This window comes from Elephantulus edwardii, unplaced genomic scaffold, assembly GCF_000299155.1.
Source record: "Elephantulus edwardii isolate Elephantulus edwardi_28Jun2011 unplaced genomic scaffold, EleEdw1.0 scaffold00043, whole genome shotgun sequence".
Taxonomy (NCBI): Eukaryota; Metazoa; Chordata; class Mammalia; order Macroscelidea; family Macroscelididae; genus Elephantulus; species Elephantulus edwardii.
Genome location: NW_006399793.1, coordinates 17,484,972 through 17,503,487, shown reverse-complemented (window position 1 = coordinate 17,503,487; position 18,516 = coordinate 17,484,972). Strand labels below are relative to the sequence as shown.

The window sequence follows — 18,516 nt, the reverse complement described above, 5'->3', positions numbered from 1 at the left end:
AATGCAGCTTGAACTTTTCCCTTCATTACTATTGATTCTTTATCATATGCTACTTCCTGAAATGTTTCAGTGTTTACCAACTTTTTGGTACACTAACTCTGTGAATTCTTCCATTAACCATATGAAAAATAAATAGCTGCCACAGAATCAACCATAACTCATGGTGACCCCATGTGTGTCAGAGTAGAACTGTGCTTCCTGGGGATTTCAATGACTGATCTCTTTAAAGGAGATAGTAGACTTTCTTTCAAAGTGTCTCAAGGTGAACTAGAACCTCTGGCCTTTTGGTTGGCAGTTGAGTGCACTAACGGTGTGCACTAACCAAAGACGGCTGGTGACAGTTTTGTTTCTACCAACCTGCTTTATTTACCTTTGGTTCTTTTGACTTTTCACTATGAACATGCTTGTCTCCTGTATCTGATGCAGGTTTGGGCAAGCTTCTTGGCTGAAAGCACAAAGATAAATACGATTGTTGTTACCAAGATAATAATTTTAAGCATAACACTGATGTACTCTGTCGAGTACAAACAGTTCAAAACAGTTATGTTTTGTGTGCTTTTGAATCATGTAAACTTGAATTAGTGTAATAGAAACACATGTTAATGTAATTTCAATTTAGACCCCAAATTGAAAATAAAGCCGTTTCCCCCTAAAATTCAGCAAACTAACTGATTCATAACAACCCTACACTGGGTTTCTGAGACTATAAATATTTAAGGGAGGAAATGACCTCCTGTGGAGAAACTGGTGGATTCAAACAGCTAATGATCTAGTTACCTGGATAGTTATCTAGTTAGCTAGATAGCTGAAACTATCAAGGAGTCGCCTAATTTTCAAAATCTGCGTGTTAAATAAGTTGTAATACCAGATACTGCCACATGATGGTGCCATTTTAGAAAAGAAAAAAAAAGATGCTAGCCATCCTCTGGAGGGTTAGTCTTGAAGGATTACTGTGGAATTATTCCACACAAGGAAAATATTTTCATCTTAAAATAAAAAATCCTAGTGGCGCCCATTTACCTCTTTGTTTTCCTTTGGCTTCTCTTCTTGAAGTTTCTTCTCATGAACCACGGATGGCTGCCAATTTTAGAAAGATAAAAACTAGGTTACTTTCAAGACTTCTGTTTCCAGATTTTCGAAGAGGCTTAAGAACAAAAATTCTAGTTACATAATTCTACTGCTTTTAGGAACAGGAACTCTGCTGGCCTAGTAGTAAGAAGTTGCACTGCAATCGCAAAAGCATGCGGGTTCAAATCCACCAGCTTCTCCATGGCAAAAAGATGGGCAATCTCTTCCCGTGCAATTTACTGTCTCTGAAATCCCACAGGAGGGTCAGCAACGGGTGGATTCTGATGGCACACAACAGCAGCAATCTCTCTTAGGCCAATGCTTTGAGATATGAGAAGCTAGCACGCACTGTAAGGTCAATAGTCATTTGACCAACAGTTATAAAATAGTTATAATTTTTCAAAATCTATGGAGATCTTTCATTAGCTGAAGGTCCAGCAAAAGATTAGTACAATCACTGAATTAGTGTTGGTAGACACTACAAGAAAAGTCAATTTTTAAAAATCATCTTTCACAGAGAATAAAGAATACTGCATTTGAATAGCATTTTTTAAAAGTTCTATGACGTGTATAGTTTAACATTCTCTTGAGATCTTACAATAATCTAAGCATTTAACATGGAGTACAAGACAATTTCCACCACACTCACCCCTCACCGCTTCCTTCACTGAGCAAGACAGAGACCATCCCATCTGTTTGCCAAGGCCCTGGGTCTCCACAGCGACAACAGTGACTCAACTGCCAGCTAGCTGCTGAATTCCTCCCTCCTGCAATTACTATCTTAGGCAGAGAGACAGGAGTGTGCCTTTCAAACTATTAGATAGAATAATAAGCTTCACCATTCACGTAATGACTTCATCTTCAACCACACTTAAAGTCCTCTAGTCAAATAATTTGACTAAACATCTCGGTGCTTTCAAACATAGAAAACCTTGTTTTCTTGTTCTTGTGTGCCGCCTAGTTGAAATTGTCTCGTAACTGACCCTCCACTGGGTTTTCGGAGACAATAAACCTTACAGGAGGAGATTTCCCATCCTTCTCCCACAGAGTAGCAGGTGGGATTGCAGCACAACTTCTTACCATTAGGCTACCAGAGCCGAGTACTCCTTCCACAGGAAGGGGTGGGGAATAGGAGCGGTAGGGAGTTTAGGACCTTATGAGGAGAAATAGCCCTGCCAGAAGACAGCTGGGGAATAGCTTTTTGTCTACAGTCAGGAAACCATTTCCAAGAGAAACACAGCGCTGTCATCTGAGCTAATTAAGACAAACTCAGGTGGAAACCTGAAAATCACTCTATTCATGGGCTGTGTTCAACATACAGATTTTCTTGCTCCATCTTCAAAGTAACTGGATATGCTTCTCATTAGCCTTTGTTCCTCTTGCTTTATTATTTTTTTTTAATTACTATACTTTTTTTTTTTTCAAGGGAGCTCTGGTTTAGTGGTAAGGTGTTGTAACTCAACTGAAATTTACCAGTTTCACCACAGGAGAAAGACGGGACATCTTTTCTCATGTAATTTAATGTCTTTGAAAATTGCTGGAGGGTCAGCTATGAGTTGGTTCTGACTCAATGGTATATAACAACATTTAAAAAGACAAATCTAGATTTGAACAAAATGCCTTCTAAAGTTTACTATTTTATCAGTTAAATATATTCATTTTGATCAAATATAGGAGTCAAGGATTCTGAGGATCTGACATACTCTCGGCATATTGCAAGGAGGGATGAGTCTTCGGAGAGCGACTTGCTTGGAATGGTGGGGAGATGGAGAAAAAGAAGAAGACCCTCAATGAGATGGATTGATTCAGTGACTGGGGGTAGGTATGTCAGAGACAATAAGGTTGGCACGGGACAGAGAAGGTTTCTGGGCTCTTGTACATAGGGTCGCTATGAGTTGCAAGCAACTTGATGGCACATAACAACAATATAGGTTATGTGTTCTATTTTATATACAACCTACATAATTATATTTAAAAGAGTAATTAAAAATGAATTATATTAGCTTACAAATATTTCATAACATTCAGTAGTATCATTCAGTGTAGAAAACTGGTTATTAATTGCTTATTCTTACAAAAAAAAAATACACCAAATGACACAGTAGAGATTTAAATTACTTACCTTAGTTGATTGTGACTTCTTTTCAGGTTCTGTTTTTACATCCTACATTTAGAAAGAAATAAGTAAAAATGACAACGCTTATAAGATAACCAGATTTTTAACAACTAACAAGGAAGCTCAAAAGAGGTCATTTTGATCTAATAAAAACTTTATAAACAGAATTTATTACCCTTTGTTTTGTACTGTAACTCTAGATAAACATTTAAGAAGCCAAACCAACCCACCACCCTTGGCAAATTCCAACTTACAGCAGCCCTCATCAGGTTTCCAAGGCTGTAAATCTTTACGAGAGGAGACCAACCACCTTTCTCCTACAGACTGAGTTGGGAGATTCAAACTGTCAACCTTTGGGTTAGCAGTACCACCTCTGACACACTGTGCCTTGAAGGTTCTTTAGATGAGCATTTAAGTGCAATAGTATTCTTCTCCCAATATGGTGCACAGTGGCTGAGAAGTCAGCTGCCATCCAAAAGGCCTGTGATTAGAACCCACCAGGTTGTTCCACAGGAGAAAGATGTAGCCATCGGTAGCAAAAGTTCCAGCCACAGAGACCCTAATGGGGAAATTGGACTCTGTCATACAGGGTCCTTCTGAGTTGGAACAGACTGATAGCAATAGTAGCATTCTTTTATTACTATTTAGATGGTGATTTACGTATCACTTTTGCTATATGTATCAAAAAGATATAACGAAAATAAACATAGAAGTTAATGCATAAGAAAATAAAAACATCATCCTTTAAAGCCAAGGTGTGTTGTAAAGCCACTAGTGTGTTTATTAATGAAATCTTTGACACAGGTTTCAGCTGACAGTTTGAGGTAATGGGATATGACAGAACAGAGAATGGGATGTGATAGAAAATGGGATGTGATAGAATAGAAGGGACAGAAATACATGGAATTTCTTTTTAGTGCCAAAAGTGTGAGCAATGGTAACCAGAAAGGCCACAATAGGGTCAGGGGTCAGGTGTGGCAGCAGAGTGAGAGTCCTAAGATTAGCATGTGCTGAGCAACTAAAGTGGCCATTAGTAAACAGAGAAGCCCAGAGAATGAACCAGGTTACCTGCTTTTTGTGTCTTTTCTTGCTAGGAGAGAGTGGTTCTTCTATCTGTTCATTGATTAGAATGGTCTAACATTAGAACCAAGCCCCAAAAAGTTTTACCAGAATTGTCTAAAAGTTTATGTGGCAGTCAAATAAATAAAATGTACAGGGCAAATATGTTTATAGTAAGATATTTTCCAGTTCAATCCAATGTGCATAACTAAACAATGCTATAGGTGTGTAAATCCTAAGGTCTCAAATAAGCACTTCAATTTGGGTTTACTTTTTTCCAGAAAAAAAATATTAGTAATATTTTTATTAATAAAACAATTGCATTCCTTCTTCCTTTCCTTTATTTCTCTGTATAAAGGTTGCTTGAGCAAAGATATTTGCCACATAGATTTCTAAAGTTGCTTGTTGCTTGGAATTAAATAAAGTCACCTTTATCAGCTCTTCAAAATTCTGTCAACATAATCACAGAACAAGTTAGTAAATACCTAGTGCATTAATGTTTACTTTGCACACAGTAGTTCTGCAGGTAGAGAGCTAATCTAAAATCTTGGTTGGTTTTTTTTTTTTTTTGCACAGCTTGCTGTAATTCAGAACTTTTTTGTAGTGTTTTACAGAGTTTATCTAGAAAGGTTACTCATGCCAAGAAGAAAATTTCCTTAAATATACACACGCATTCTCAATACAGACAATATATGAAAAACTTTCTAAAACTTCAAAGAAAGACATTAAAAAAAACTAGGCCTAATGCTTCCTGATTTTCACAGATGATACTGAGCTTCTCTGATGATTCTTTCCACAGGTGATGTCTGTGTAGATTATTAGGTGAAATTGTGTAGTTGCCATTTATGTTTCTTATAAAAGGTATCTGCAATCAATTAAGTCATTGATAGTACAAAATTCTATCATTCTATCTCCAGCCGCATTTCTGTCACAAGTCCTTGTTTTCCAACAACTGACCCTTTCTTCCTTGTCCCCAACTTTTGCATTCCAGTCACTCACTATCATTAATGCTTCTTAGTTGCATTTCAATTTCTGACTGCAAAAGTAGGTAAAAATCTACTTCCTTCTCTTTGGCTCTGGTTTTTGGTGCATATTTCTGAATGACTGTGATATTAACAGGTCTTCCTTGTATGTATATGGATATTATCCTGTCATTCAGAACAAGACAGATCTAGAAATGGTCTGAAAGCAGAGAGTACCTGGAGAATGTCTACTTGTTTTATTGACTATGCACAGGCATTTGACTGCATGGATCACAACAAATGATGGCTAACATTGAGAAGAATGAAAATCCCAAAATACCTAAATGTGCTCCAGTGAAACCTATACTTAGACCACAAGCAGTTGTCAGAATAGAGCAAAGAAACCACTGTGCATTGTTCAAAATCAGTAAAGGAGTGTGTTAGGGATATGTCCTGTCTCCGCACATTTTCAATCTATATGCAAAACAGATCATTAAGGAGGCTGGACTTTAAGAATGAGAATGTGGTATCAGGATTGGAGGAAGCCTCATCAACAACCTGAATTATGCAGAAGACACAACCTTGCTTGCTGAAACTGAGGAGGATTTGAAATGTTTGCTACTGAAGGTCAAGGACTGTAGTCTTTAATACTGATTGAAGCTCAACATCAACAAAATGATTCTCACCACTTTAAGCAACTGGCAGCACCATGGTGGCTGGATATTGTTAACAATTTCAGCTCACTTAGTTCTACTATCAACACTGGCACTAGCAGTGAGGAAATCAAAAGATGAGTTGCATTAGGAAAGTCTGCTGTCAGGGACTTCTCCAAAGTACTGAAGAGCAACTGTGTCAGTCTAGAGACTAAGGTCCCCCTGATCCAAGCACAGTCTTCACAATTACTTGCTATGCGCCAGTGAGCTGGACAGCGATTAAGGATGACAGAAGACTTGATTACCTTTGAGTTGTGATGGTAGAGAAGAGTTTTGAACATACAATAGACTGCCAAAAGAACAAACAGGTTTGTCTTGAAGAGAGTTAAACCAAGTTGCTCCTTAGAGGCAAAGATTCTAACGCTCTATCTGACATACTCTGGGCATATTTCCAGGAGGGAACAGTTCTTGGAGAAGGACATCATGCTTGGACGGGTGAAGAGACAGCACAGGAAAGGAAGACCCTGGATGGTATGAACTGACACAGTAACAGGTAATGAGGGTAGGTATGCTGGAGACAGTGAGATTGGCTCCTCAAAGGGCAGAGTTCAGGGTTACTGTGCATAGGGTCGCTATATAGCACTAAACCATGCAATGTTACTTTGCTCTATTCACGTAACAGTCTCTTGTTCTACATACAGTTTTCACAAGAGTGCAATTAAGAGTTCTGGGATTCCCAATCCTCCCAACCTTCTCAATGTTAGCCATAACTTGTTATGATCCACACAATCAAATGCCTTTGTACAGTTAATAAAGATAGACATCTTTCTGGTATTCCCTGCTTTCAGCCAAACTCCACCAGCCATTAGCAATACTATCCCTGGTGTCATAGCCTCTTCTAAATCTAGCTTGAATTTCTGAAGTTCTTTTCTGGTGTACTGTTCTGGCTGGTTTGGGATAATCTTCAGCAAGATTTTGCTTTCATGTTACAGTAATGATACTGCTCAATAATTTCCATATCCTGCTGCATCTCCTTTCTCAGGAATAGGAATCAATATAAATCTCTTATTTCACTTAGTATTATGTTCTTAGAAGCATCCATATTATGCAATGTTTAATGAATTCTTTATTGTATAGTACTCTATAACATAGTACACTATAGTGAATATCCTGTAGACTGGAAAAAACAAACAAACTGATAAGTCTTGGAGAAGGTGCAGTCAGAGTGTTCCTTGGAGCAAAACTACTAGAGTTTCACCTCAATACTCTGGGCATACTCTGTTGCTAGGAGAGGCTATTCATTGGAAAAGGATGGCTTAGGAAGATGGGAGAATAGTGAAAGAGAGGAAGACCATCAACTAGGTAGACTGACATAGCAATGCAGCAATAACCAAAGCAATGGGCTTCAATGTGTCAGAGACTGTGAGGATGGCATAGGCTAGGACAGGGTTCAGATCTGTTGTTCATATGGTTACCATGAGTCGTACTAACTAGATGGCACCCAGCAACAACAATTCCACAGTGTAAATGTTCCTGAGTTCTTTTATCCATTCACCTATTGATAGACAACTGAGTTGTTTCCATCTCTTTGCTATTGTAAAATATGCTTCAATGAACACGAATGAATATTTATATGCATATATCTTCTTACATCATATTTCATTTTTTATATACACTTATTAGTATGAATATTTACACAGTGTACTATGCAACAATGAAAAACAATAAAGGATTCATGAAACACTGCATGCATGAAATAATGGATGTGTCTACAGAACATTATGCTAAGTGAAATAAGTCAGTCACAAAAAAGACAAATACTATATAAGACCACAGTTATAAAAAAGTTTATACACAGGTAGAATCATTCTTGGATGGTTACCAAGGATGATAAGGGAAGAGAATGAGAGTAAAAATTAGTAACTAGGTAAGAGACATATATGAATACAGGTGGTGGGAAAGATAATATCCAGTAAGGGAACGAAAAGCATAATATCACTAAAGAAAAGGAAGACACAGAAAAGTATAGGAGAATTAATGGAAATCAGAATTAGAGGGGGAAAGTACAGAATGTGTATGAATCTTGTTGTTATTATGTGCCATCGAGTTGCCTGCGAATCATAGTGACCCTATGTCGACAACAGCCCTAAATCCTGCTCTATTTTGTGCCAATCTCACTGTCTCTGACACATCTACTGCCATTACCCAGTCACTGAATCAATCCATCTCATAGAGGGTCTTCCTCTCCTGCACTATCCTTCCACCCTCCCAAGCATGATGTCCCTCTCCAAGGACTGGTCCCTTCTTGCAACATGCCCAAAGTATGTCAGACAAAGCTTCAGAATCCTTGCCTCCAAGGGGCAGCCCGGTTTAACCCTCTCTAAGACAAAGCTGTTTGTTTTTTTAGAAGTCCATGGTATACTCAATACTCTTCTCCAGCACCACAGCTCAAAGGCATCAATTCTCCTTCGGTGCTCCTTGGTCATTGTCCAACTCTCTGATGTATAACAAGTGATTGTGAAGACCATAGCCTGTATCAGACACACCTTAGTCTCCAGACTGACACCATTGCTCTTCAGTACTTTGGAGAGGTCCTTAACAGCAGACTTTCCCATTGCAACACATCTTTTAATTTCTTGGCTACTGGTGCCAAGAGTGTTGACTGTGGAGCCAGGCAAACGTTGTTAACAATCACAATCTCGTCACCATCCATTCTGATGTAGCCAATTGGCCCAGTGATGAGAATTTTTGTTTTCTGGATATTGAGCCTCAACCTATATTGAGGGCAGCAGTCCTTGACCTTCTCCAGCAAACGTGTCAGGCCCTCCTCAGTTTCAGCAAGCAGGGTTGTGTCATCTGCATAACACAGATTGTTGATGAATCTTCCTCCAATGGTGATCCCAATCCTCCCAACCTTCTCAATGTTAGCCATAACTTGTTATGATCCACACAATCAAATGCCTTTGTACAGTTAATAAAGATAGACATCTTTCTGGTATTCCCTGCTTTCAGCCAAGCTCCACCAGCCATTAGCAATACTATCCCTGGTGTCATAGCCTCTTCTAAGTCCAGCTTGAATTTCTGAAGTTCTTTTCTGGTGTACTGTTCTGGCTGGTTTGGGATAATCTTCAGCAGGATCTTGCTTGCATGTGATAGTAATGATACTGTTTGATAATTTCCACACTCTGTTGTATCCTCTTTCTTTGGAATGGAAACAAATATAGATCTCTTCCAGTCAGTTGGCCAAGTGGTTGTTCTCCAGATTTCATGACACAACTTGGTAAGCACATCCAGGGCAGCATCTGTTAGTGGAAATATATCAATTGGTATACCATCAATTCCTGGGGCCTTATTTTTTGCCAATTCCTTCAAAACAGCTTGAACTTCTTTCTTCATCACCATAGGCTCTTGCTCATATGTTGTTTCATGAAATTCTTCTACGTCTGCCAATTCCTTTCGGTACAGTGACTCTGTATACTCTTTCCATATGCTTTTAATAATTCCTGGATCATTTAATATTCTGCCCAAAGCATCCTTAAGTATAGCAACTCGAGGTTTAAATTTGTTCTTCAGTTCTTTGAGCTTAAGAAATAGTGAGTGAGTTTAGAGCTTTTGATTTTCTGACTCTAGCTCCTTGGATATTTCATTGTAATATTTTCCTTTGTGTATGAACAGTTGGGTGAAATATTAATTTGCCTTGTAATCCTTCACTCAAATTAGAAATAAAAATATGAAATTATACTAACAGGACAACACTTTTGGCACCAGCAGTCATGAAACCAAAATTTTTTTAATAAAAATTTTGTTATGAGGTAAATACTGCTGTCAGGGACCTTTTCAGAGTACTGAGAAGCAACAATATCAGTCTAGAGACTAAGGTGCGCCTAATCCAGGTCAGGGTCTTCACAGTTACTTGCAATGCATCAGAAAGCTGAAATATGACTAAGGATGACAGAAGAAGAATTGATGCCTTTGAGTTGTGGTGCTGGAGAAGAGTCTTGAATATGCCATGGTCCACCAAAAGAACAAATAGGTCTGTCCTGGAGAGGGTGAAATCAAAGTTCTCCTTATAGGCTAGGATTCTGAAGCTCTGTCTCACATACTTTGGGCATGTGGCCAGGAGGAATGGTTCTTGGGAAAGTACAATATGCTTGGAAGGGTGGAGACAGCAGAGGAAAGGAAGACCCCTGCATGAGATGGAGTGATACAGTAACTAGGGTAATGGGAGTATACTTGTTGCAGTCAGTGAGACTGGCTTCAGACAGAGCAGGCTTCAGAGCTGTTACTGTACATAAGGTTACTATGAGTCACAAGCAACCTGATGGCACATAACAACAACATTAAGAATGAATTTAAATATAAAATACCAAAAGAAGATAACAAAATCTTTTATTAAAAAATAAATTAAAAACAACAATGAATGGAAACTTTCATTTATGAGAGTCTGAATTTGGATAGTGTTAAGATATTTACAAGTTCCTTGAAAAAACAATTTAAACTTAACAGTACTAAATTATGTTGTCATGTTACTTGGGATAGGATCTTATTAGGATGTTAAAGGAATATAAATGGAAAGCAAGAAGCAAAAGAAGGCTGATGACTTTAAGCAGAGTAATAATGTAGTAATAATAATGAATTTGGGATGGCTCATAAAGGCATAAAGAATATTGTCTCATATGTGTTAGTTAAGAGTTCTTTGAAAATGTTCCCTCTTTAATCCCACCCCAGAATATTCTCCCCAAAAGGAGCTTAAGACATTGTAACCAAGGCATAGGGCTTAAAATAGTTAGCTTGCTATCAACTAGATCTCCCCTGTGTGACAATCTTATCAAGAAGACATTATTTTTTTTTCTTTTGGAATCACAAGAAAAGATTATTAGAATAAATCCCCAAATGAGCTCAACAAGGATTATCAAGAAAATGCTGTTTTTATGATTTCTTCTTTCTATGTTCATGGCAAGAAGCTGCACTGCAATCCCAAAGGCAAGTGGTTCAAATCCACCAGCTAGCTGTTCCTCGGGAGAAGGAATCACAATCTTCTCCTGTGCGATTAACTGTCTCTGAAAAGCAACTGGAGGGTCAGCTGTGTTGGTTTTAACTTTGCAGCACACAAGAGCAACAACATCAACATAGTGAGTTAGTGTAACTTTTCTTCCTCCTCAGTTTTTTAAATGGCAAGAACAATAGAATCATTTTTATCAAGAAGTTAATATATATTCTTTTTCAACCAAAAGAAATGTACTCAAGATAAAAAGTCCTGATAAAAACCTCCATTAATTTAAAACTAGAAAAATCCTAAGTGAATACTGTTTTCCAGATGTTCTAAAAATAATGTAAGCAAGTATAGGTGATCTGTGAGGTAAATACTGGGATTAGAAGATCCCTCCCGAAAAAGTTAGGAAGAAACTGTTTACTCTCGTAACTGAGTTTCCTCAAATACCAAACTTTTTTGTCAGCAATTACTCTATCTATGATTTGAAGCAGAAAAGAATAAACTAAAGTAGCATTCATTCAAGTTAACTATTGAAGGTTATTCATACCTTGGCTTCTGTGGGATTCATACTGGAAGGTTTGCTGGTTGCAACAGAGGAGGCTGACATCTAGAGAGAAAACAGAAAATAAATTGTATTTACCCTGTAAATTACACTGTCTGTAGCTCCATAAATTATCTCATAAACGATGTCTGTTGTTTAACTGTTCTATAAACTATGTTGTTCTTTAAATTCCATGTGCTGTGGGGAGACTTGCTGAGCGGCAGTCACTCCTCCACCACTGACAGATGGTGGCTCTGCATGAAGTGAGTCTGCTAACAATCCAATATAAGTCCTCGTCTTCCCATTGTGATTGGAGTGGAATTTACAAAGCATATTGGCTTTTCACTCAATCATGGATATTCATTTTGCTTTATAACATTAATTACAGTACCTATAATGTCTGACCATTCACTTTTTCTATAGGGCCTTTCCCTTCCCTCATCTTAGTAACTTTTTACTATTTGTTAATTCTCACTCCCTTATCCTTCCCTTTTTGAAGCAGGAGTGGCATCCACTTCCTAAACAACATGCCTCTGGAAACTCTATGAACTTTGATAAATGTTGATAGTTACAGAAAGGCTTGAGGCCTTTTGTTCATAATGTTGCTATGAGTCTGCTTGACTCAATGGCAGTCAACAACAATATCCTTCCCTTCCCTTCCTGTCCCTGATAACCATACAACAGTAATTCTGTGTATAAACCTTTCTTCAACTTCTTCTATCAAACTCAGATCTTCCATAAAGAAGAATTCTAAATCTACCACTAAACTACAAATGTCTCACTGAAACCCCATTCTCTCTGACATCTTTTACTTGTTTTCACCTAATTTAGGGCACTAGGTCCTACAAAAGTCCAGGAGTGTGTGCTACCCAGTGGGAGTTGAACATGGGTTTAAATTTTACGTTTGCTACTTGAGGCCTTTTTACAGAGTCCTGCCACGTCACCCAGTCTCCGGAAGGCCTCTGTAAGATGGCCTGATGCAGCAAGCCTAAAATTTAAGATTGAGGGTCAGGTGGAATGTTTGGTTGGTTTTTATTTAAGCCTCTTGTTTAGTGTAAGACATTCTGGAGAGTCCTTGTTTTTAAGGAGAGCCCCTCATCTCTATTTTGGAGACTGGGTGACATGACAGGACTCTGTAAGATGGGTGAGTTTGTTTTGGTTGAGGGTTGGGTGGAATGTCCAGTTGGTTTTTTATTTAAGCCTCTTGTTTAGTGTCAACAGGACATCCTAGAGGGCCCTCGGGCCCCTCATGTTATTGTATTTTGGAGGAACTTTCTTCTAAGTTGTACATAACTCTTCTGTCAATGTGCTGCACTGAGGTAATCTGGATTTGCTGTGATGCTGAACTTGTGCCATTGGGGGGGTCAAGTGCCATAATGGCTGCCCATGGTGGACAGTGTTTGGTGGAGCTCCCAGTTTAAGACAGGTTTGGAAGCAGGAACGGTATCCACTTCCTAAACTACATGTATCTGGAAACTCTATGAACTTGGAGAAATGACGATAGTTATAGAAAGGCTTCAGGTCTTTTGTTCATAGGGTTGCTATGAGTCATGCTCAACTCAAAGGCAATCAACAACAATAACAAACAACAACATCAACAACAACAACAACGTCAGGCCCTGATCTAGAAGAATTGGTGCATTTATGCTGTGGTGTTGGAAAAAAGTACTGAATATAGCATGAACTGCCAAAAGAACAAATGTGTACATGTTATGGAGAAAGCGCAGCCAGAATACTCCCTGGAGGCTGAGGACAAAGCCTTGTCTCACATACTTGTGTGTGTGTGTGTGTGTGTGTGTGTGTGTGTGTGTGTGTGTGTATGTGTCCAATGAAGGCACTTCTAATTATTATAATTTATTCGACTTAATAATTTTGCCCACAACAGAATGAGCCTGTTAATTGTCTCATATACTTTGGGCATGTTGCTAGGAGAGGCTATTTCTTAGGAAGAGACATCATGCTTGGAGAAGTGAAAGGTCAGCCAATCAGAGGATGTCCCTGAGTGAACTGGATCAACACAGTGACAGTAGCAGTAGGCTCAAGAGTGTCAGTGATGATAGGATGGCACAGGATATGACAGAGTTCAGATCTGCTGTTCACACGGTTGCTATGGGTCATACTGGACTTCACGGCACCTAAAAACACCACTTAGAAAACAACCTTGGCCAATTAAATATTCTGAGCTCCAGTTTCATCCATTCTCATTTTGTCTTCAGTAAATAAAAGTTATCTTGTAAGTCTACAGAAATCCCTAGCTGCTGACCAAATAGTTTAAACCAATCAGTTCCCCATGTGAGAAAGAGGTGGCAGTCTGCTTCCATTAGGGTTTATAGCCTTGAAGGCACTATGTAGTACACCTCATAGAGATGCTATGAACAACAGATCTGACCCCTATCTACCCTGTGCTATCCTCATCATCTCTGACACTTGAGCCCACTGCTGCAATCACCATGTCAGTCCATCTCACTGAAGGTCCTCCTTTCTTCTGCTGACTCTATCTTTCTGAACATGATATACCTTTCCAAAGAACAGCCTTTTAGAGTCACATCCCAAAGTACGTGAGACAAAGCTTTGCCATCTATTCAGCTCCTTACAGAGCTGATACAAGCAAGGATGGCAATGACTTTATTTTGCTTGTAAATTTATTTGAAGAATTCTTTCTTGGCATCTGACAAGGCACTGCCATTGAGTCGATGCTGAGTCACAGAGACCTCCGTCAGGTTTCTGAGGCTGTGAATTTTCACAGAAGGAGACTGCCCTTCTTGTTCCCTCAGAACAACTAGTGAATCTGAACCACTGACCTGTTGGTTAGCAACATGTGTAATACCCTCAGAACTCCTCTGTCATCATACGTATAATAAGTGCTCAGCAAATATTATTAGAAATAATATTACTTTATTTAATAATAATTTTTAGAAACAACAAAGATTTTTGAAACTCAATAGATTTGGGCTCAAATCCCAGCTCTGCCTCTTATTAATTAAGTAACTTTGAGTTTTGCTTTGTCAGGTATATAAATGGAAACAATTACAACTCATTTGTAGTGTAGTAATGTGCATAAAATGCCCTGCACATGGTGGTGGTTGTTGTAAAGTGTCATCAAGTCACAGGTGACTCATAGCAACCCTATATGAATGAAAGATCTGAACACTTGTATAACTTTCATCGTTTCTCCACGTTAATAGAGTTTCCGGAGGCATGCTATTGTGGAAGTGGATGCCACTCCTGCTTCTAAGCTTGTTTTAATCGAGGAGCTCCACCAAACACTGTCCACCATTGGTAACCATTATCACATTTACCACATCACAGCAACCATAAATTACCTCTGTACAGCAAATGGACAGACCAGTGGCACATGGTAAGTGCTCATTAAATTTAACTGGTATATCATTCCTCAGATCGTACACAAAATAGAAAAGGCAAGGACATAAACTCTGGGAAGTACATGTGTGAGTTCAAATTGTCCTTCCGTGACAACGGAAGAGAAGGTGGGAGACAGTGTTGCAGAGGAAACGTCACTGTGGTGTCTGTCTCATCTTAGCTTCTCCCTGGTAACAGGAGTAGATGAATGGGATCTGTAGCCATGAAACAATTTTCCTTGGACTTCTCGCAGTTAGTGGACACTACTTCTGCAATCAATTTACCTAAGTGATTTGATTACCTAAGTAGCATGTGTATGTAGTTGGTTGTCTGCATAGTATCAATTGCTCTTCTAGAGCTTGGCTTGAAGGATCTTGGTTAATATTAAGTAGGCAATTATCATCCTTTAAAACTCCAAACCTAGCTCAGTGAACCTCCTTAACATTTGAGTCCATTAGGTATCTGAGCCTTGGGATTCCATCTGGCATATGTTGCCTTCTTAAGTAGCGGACTGTCAGTAAACAGCTGCTGTCCTGCCAACACTCCCTTGAGACGTCCATAATTTGGACTTCACTCTGCTCTAAGCCAGGCCCTGAGTCACTCTGGAGGCTGAGTCACAGAACAGGACAAGCCTGCTGCTCCTGGCACCCGACTCCCAACATGGCAGCTCAGGAGAGTGGGCTGGAGGACACCACACCCACTCCAGGTCATGAACTTATTATATTCACCCTCTTCACCTAATGCAGACCAGGTTAATTCCCAGAGTTAGAGATAAATTGTCAAAATTTATAGATAAAAGTCCAAAGCTTTTATTCTCAAGCATTCTGTGTCATCAACTGGGCACTGCCTCCAGCATACATACAAAACACACTCTTCCTGGTCCTTGGGCCAGGGCACAGAATAGCAGGCTCACTCAAGGCACAGAGAACAGAAGACGTACCAAAAGTTATTTCCCTCATCAAAGGAATGAACAAAAAGATGAAATTTTCACTGAGGACATTTTAAAACAATGCATTTCTATTTTTTTAAAAAATTTCTTTTATTGGTCTCAATAAAATAATACATTTGCATTATATTTCATAGCATATTGTGTGATTTTTTATTATTGTTCAGGGGAGAATTAATCACGGGGTTGCACAATTTGATGAGTGGGGAAGTGAGGGAAATGGGAAGGAACTGGTTGTAAAAACAATGTATTCAAATTTTGTAAACAAACTAGCATAATAAAAACTAAAAAGAAACAAAAACAAAACTATAAAACACAATGCATTTCTGAGAGGCAAGGATGGTGAAATGTCATCACACATACTTTGGGTATACGTCAGAAGCCAGTCCTTGAAAAAAGACCTAATTCTGGGAAAGGTACAGTGTCAGTGAAGGAGATAAAGACTTTCCATAAAATACACTGACACACTGACTATAACAATGAGCGTGATGAGTATGAGAGAAATTAGGAGGATGGTGCAGGGCAGGGCAAGGTTTCTATCTGTTGTTTACAGTGTTTTTGGAAGCTGTAGTTGACTTACTAGTAATCTATCACAATGTCCCCATATTTGTATACTCTATATTTTATTATGACTGGTTATATAGATTTTCATTTAATAGCATGAAGGACCCTATATATCGCAGCTCTGAAGCCTGCCCTGTCCTGAGCAAGTTTTGCAGATTCCAACACACCCACCCCATTGCCCTACTTATTGTATCAATTCATCTCATACAGGCTCTTCCTCTTCTGTGCTATCCCTCCACTCTTCCAAGCATGATGTCCTCCAAGAACTGGTCCTTCCTGGTCATGTGCCCAAAGTATGTGAGATGGAGCTTGAAAATCCTAGCCTCCAAGGAGAATCTTGGTCTCATCCTCTCCAGGACAGAACTATTTGTTCTCCAGGCGGTCCATGGTAGGTTCAAGACTCTGCTCTAGCACCACAACTCAAAGACATCCTCAGTCATCATCCAGCTCTCTGATGCATAGCAAGTAACTGTGAAGCCCATGGGCTGGATTAGGCACATCTTCGTCTCTAGACTCACATTAATGCTTTTCAGTACTCTGGAGAGGTCCTTGACAGCAGACTTTTCCCAATGCAATGAGTCTTTTGAATTCCTGACTGTTGGTGTTAAGAGCGCTGATTGAGGAGCCAAGCAAACTGTAATTGTTAACAACCTCAATTTCTTCTCCATTTATCATAGTGCTGCCAACTGGCCCAGTGGTGACAATCTCTGTCTCTTTTATGTTGAGCTTCAGTTCATGTTGAAGACTATAATCCTTGACTTCTGCAGCAAGCGCTTCAAGTCTTCCTCCCTTTCAGTATGTAAGGTTGTATCATCTGCATAATGTAGTTGTTGATGAGTCTTCCTCCAACCCTGATGCCACACTCCTCCTCATAAAGCCCAGCCTCCTGAATGATCGGTTCCACATATAAATTGTAAAGATATGGAGCCAGGATGCATATCTGACACACTCATTTCTTGATTTTGAGCCACGCAATGTTTCCTTGCTCTGTTCTGAGAACTGCTTCCTGGTACAAGAATAGATTTTGCATTCTCATTCTCCTCAAGGTTAGCCACAATCTGTTGTGATCCACACAGTCAAATGCCTTTGCATAGTCGATGAAACACAGATAGACATTGCTCTGGTTCTCTTTGCTTTCTGCCAAGACCCATGAAAATCATTAAAGAAAATAATTATAAATAAGCTTGAAACCTCTTATAAAGGACATTTAGCCAAAGACGTTGGCCTCGCCTATCCTTTGTTGTTGTTGATTGCCACTGAGTTGAGCATGACTCATAGCGGCCCTATGAACAAAAGGTGCGAAGCCCTTCTGAAACAACTATCAACATTTATCAGAGTTCACAGGGTTTCCAGAGGCACATTATTTAGGAAGTGGATGTCACTCCTGCTTCCAAAACCTTAGATAAAATTTTCTCATGAACGCTTTATCTCATGACTAAGGTGCTAGGTATTTTGAAACTGAAGAAAGATGTTACTTTACAGAGTCTAGAAACAAGGGAAGTACCTTCCTCCTGCCTCTTTTATCAACTGAACTCTAGTTTATAGTGACTTACTAATTTTAGCATGTCTGTAAAAATAAGAACTTTTTACACTTGTTATCTTTGCTATCAGAAAGAATATATTTGTCTTTTAAATTCTTCTGCACTATATAAATTTGTAAGCATGGGCAGAAATAACTTTGGGAATTGAAAAATGTTGACGCATTAATGAACACATTTCTCACCATGTCAGAAAAGAACTTCAGAGATATGCTTGCTTTAGCATCTCTGCTTGAAGTAGATGAGAAAAACTGATGCTCACAGAGGCTGAATGACCCGTCCGAGGTTTACGGAGGCTCGCTGGCTGTGCATCATTATCCAGAACCCGTGTACCTGTACCTGGGACATACTTAATGGCAAGTACTGCACAGGTGCTGGGGACATGTTGGTCAAACTCTTATTATAATAACATATCCCTGCCTCTGTGAAATCAGAGTCTGCCATTGCCAAGTCAGAGGAGACAAAGATGAGAATAATCTCAGAAATAATAACTATGCCTAAAATACTCTTGACAAACCCAACAATGAAAGATAGGCTCAGGAGAGCAGACTAGGGAATCAGAACAAGGGGCGAGTAATTCTGAGGAAGTGACAGTTAATGTGGTGACTGGAAGAGAAGCAGACAAAAGGTTGAGAAGTAGCAGTCCATGGATGAGGATCTCAGAGCTGTGCTTGGCAGACTGCAACCCCAGCCGCCTGATTTTTAGACCAGGGCCC

At 39.2% G+C, this 18,516-nt stretch overlaps 1 protein-coding gene across 1 annotated transcript in view; it reads right to left on the bottom strand.

Moving 5' to 3' along the window:
• The window catches only part of LOC102869293 (calpastatin-like), a 91,621-nt gene extending 73,437 nt beyond the window's left edge, over positions 1 to 18,184 (bottom strand). Inside the window, exons 1-4 of the mRNA XM_006885395.1 lie at positions 18,140 to 18,184; positions 11,399 to 11,458; positions 3,191 to 3,232; positions 1,021 to 1,077 (exon numbers count right to left, since the gene is read on the bottom strand). Coding sequence (XP_006885457.1) covers positions 1,021 to 1,077; positions 3,191 to 3,232; positions 11,399 to 11,458; positions 18,140 to 18,184 — 204 coding nt within the window. The remainder of the gene's footprint in view (positions 1 to 1,020; positions 1,078 to 3,190; positions 3,233 to 11,398; positions 11,459 to 18,139) is intronic.
• Between the last annotated feature and the right edge of the window lie 332 nt (positions 18,185 to 18,516).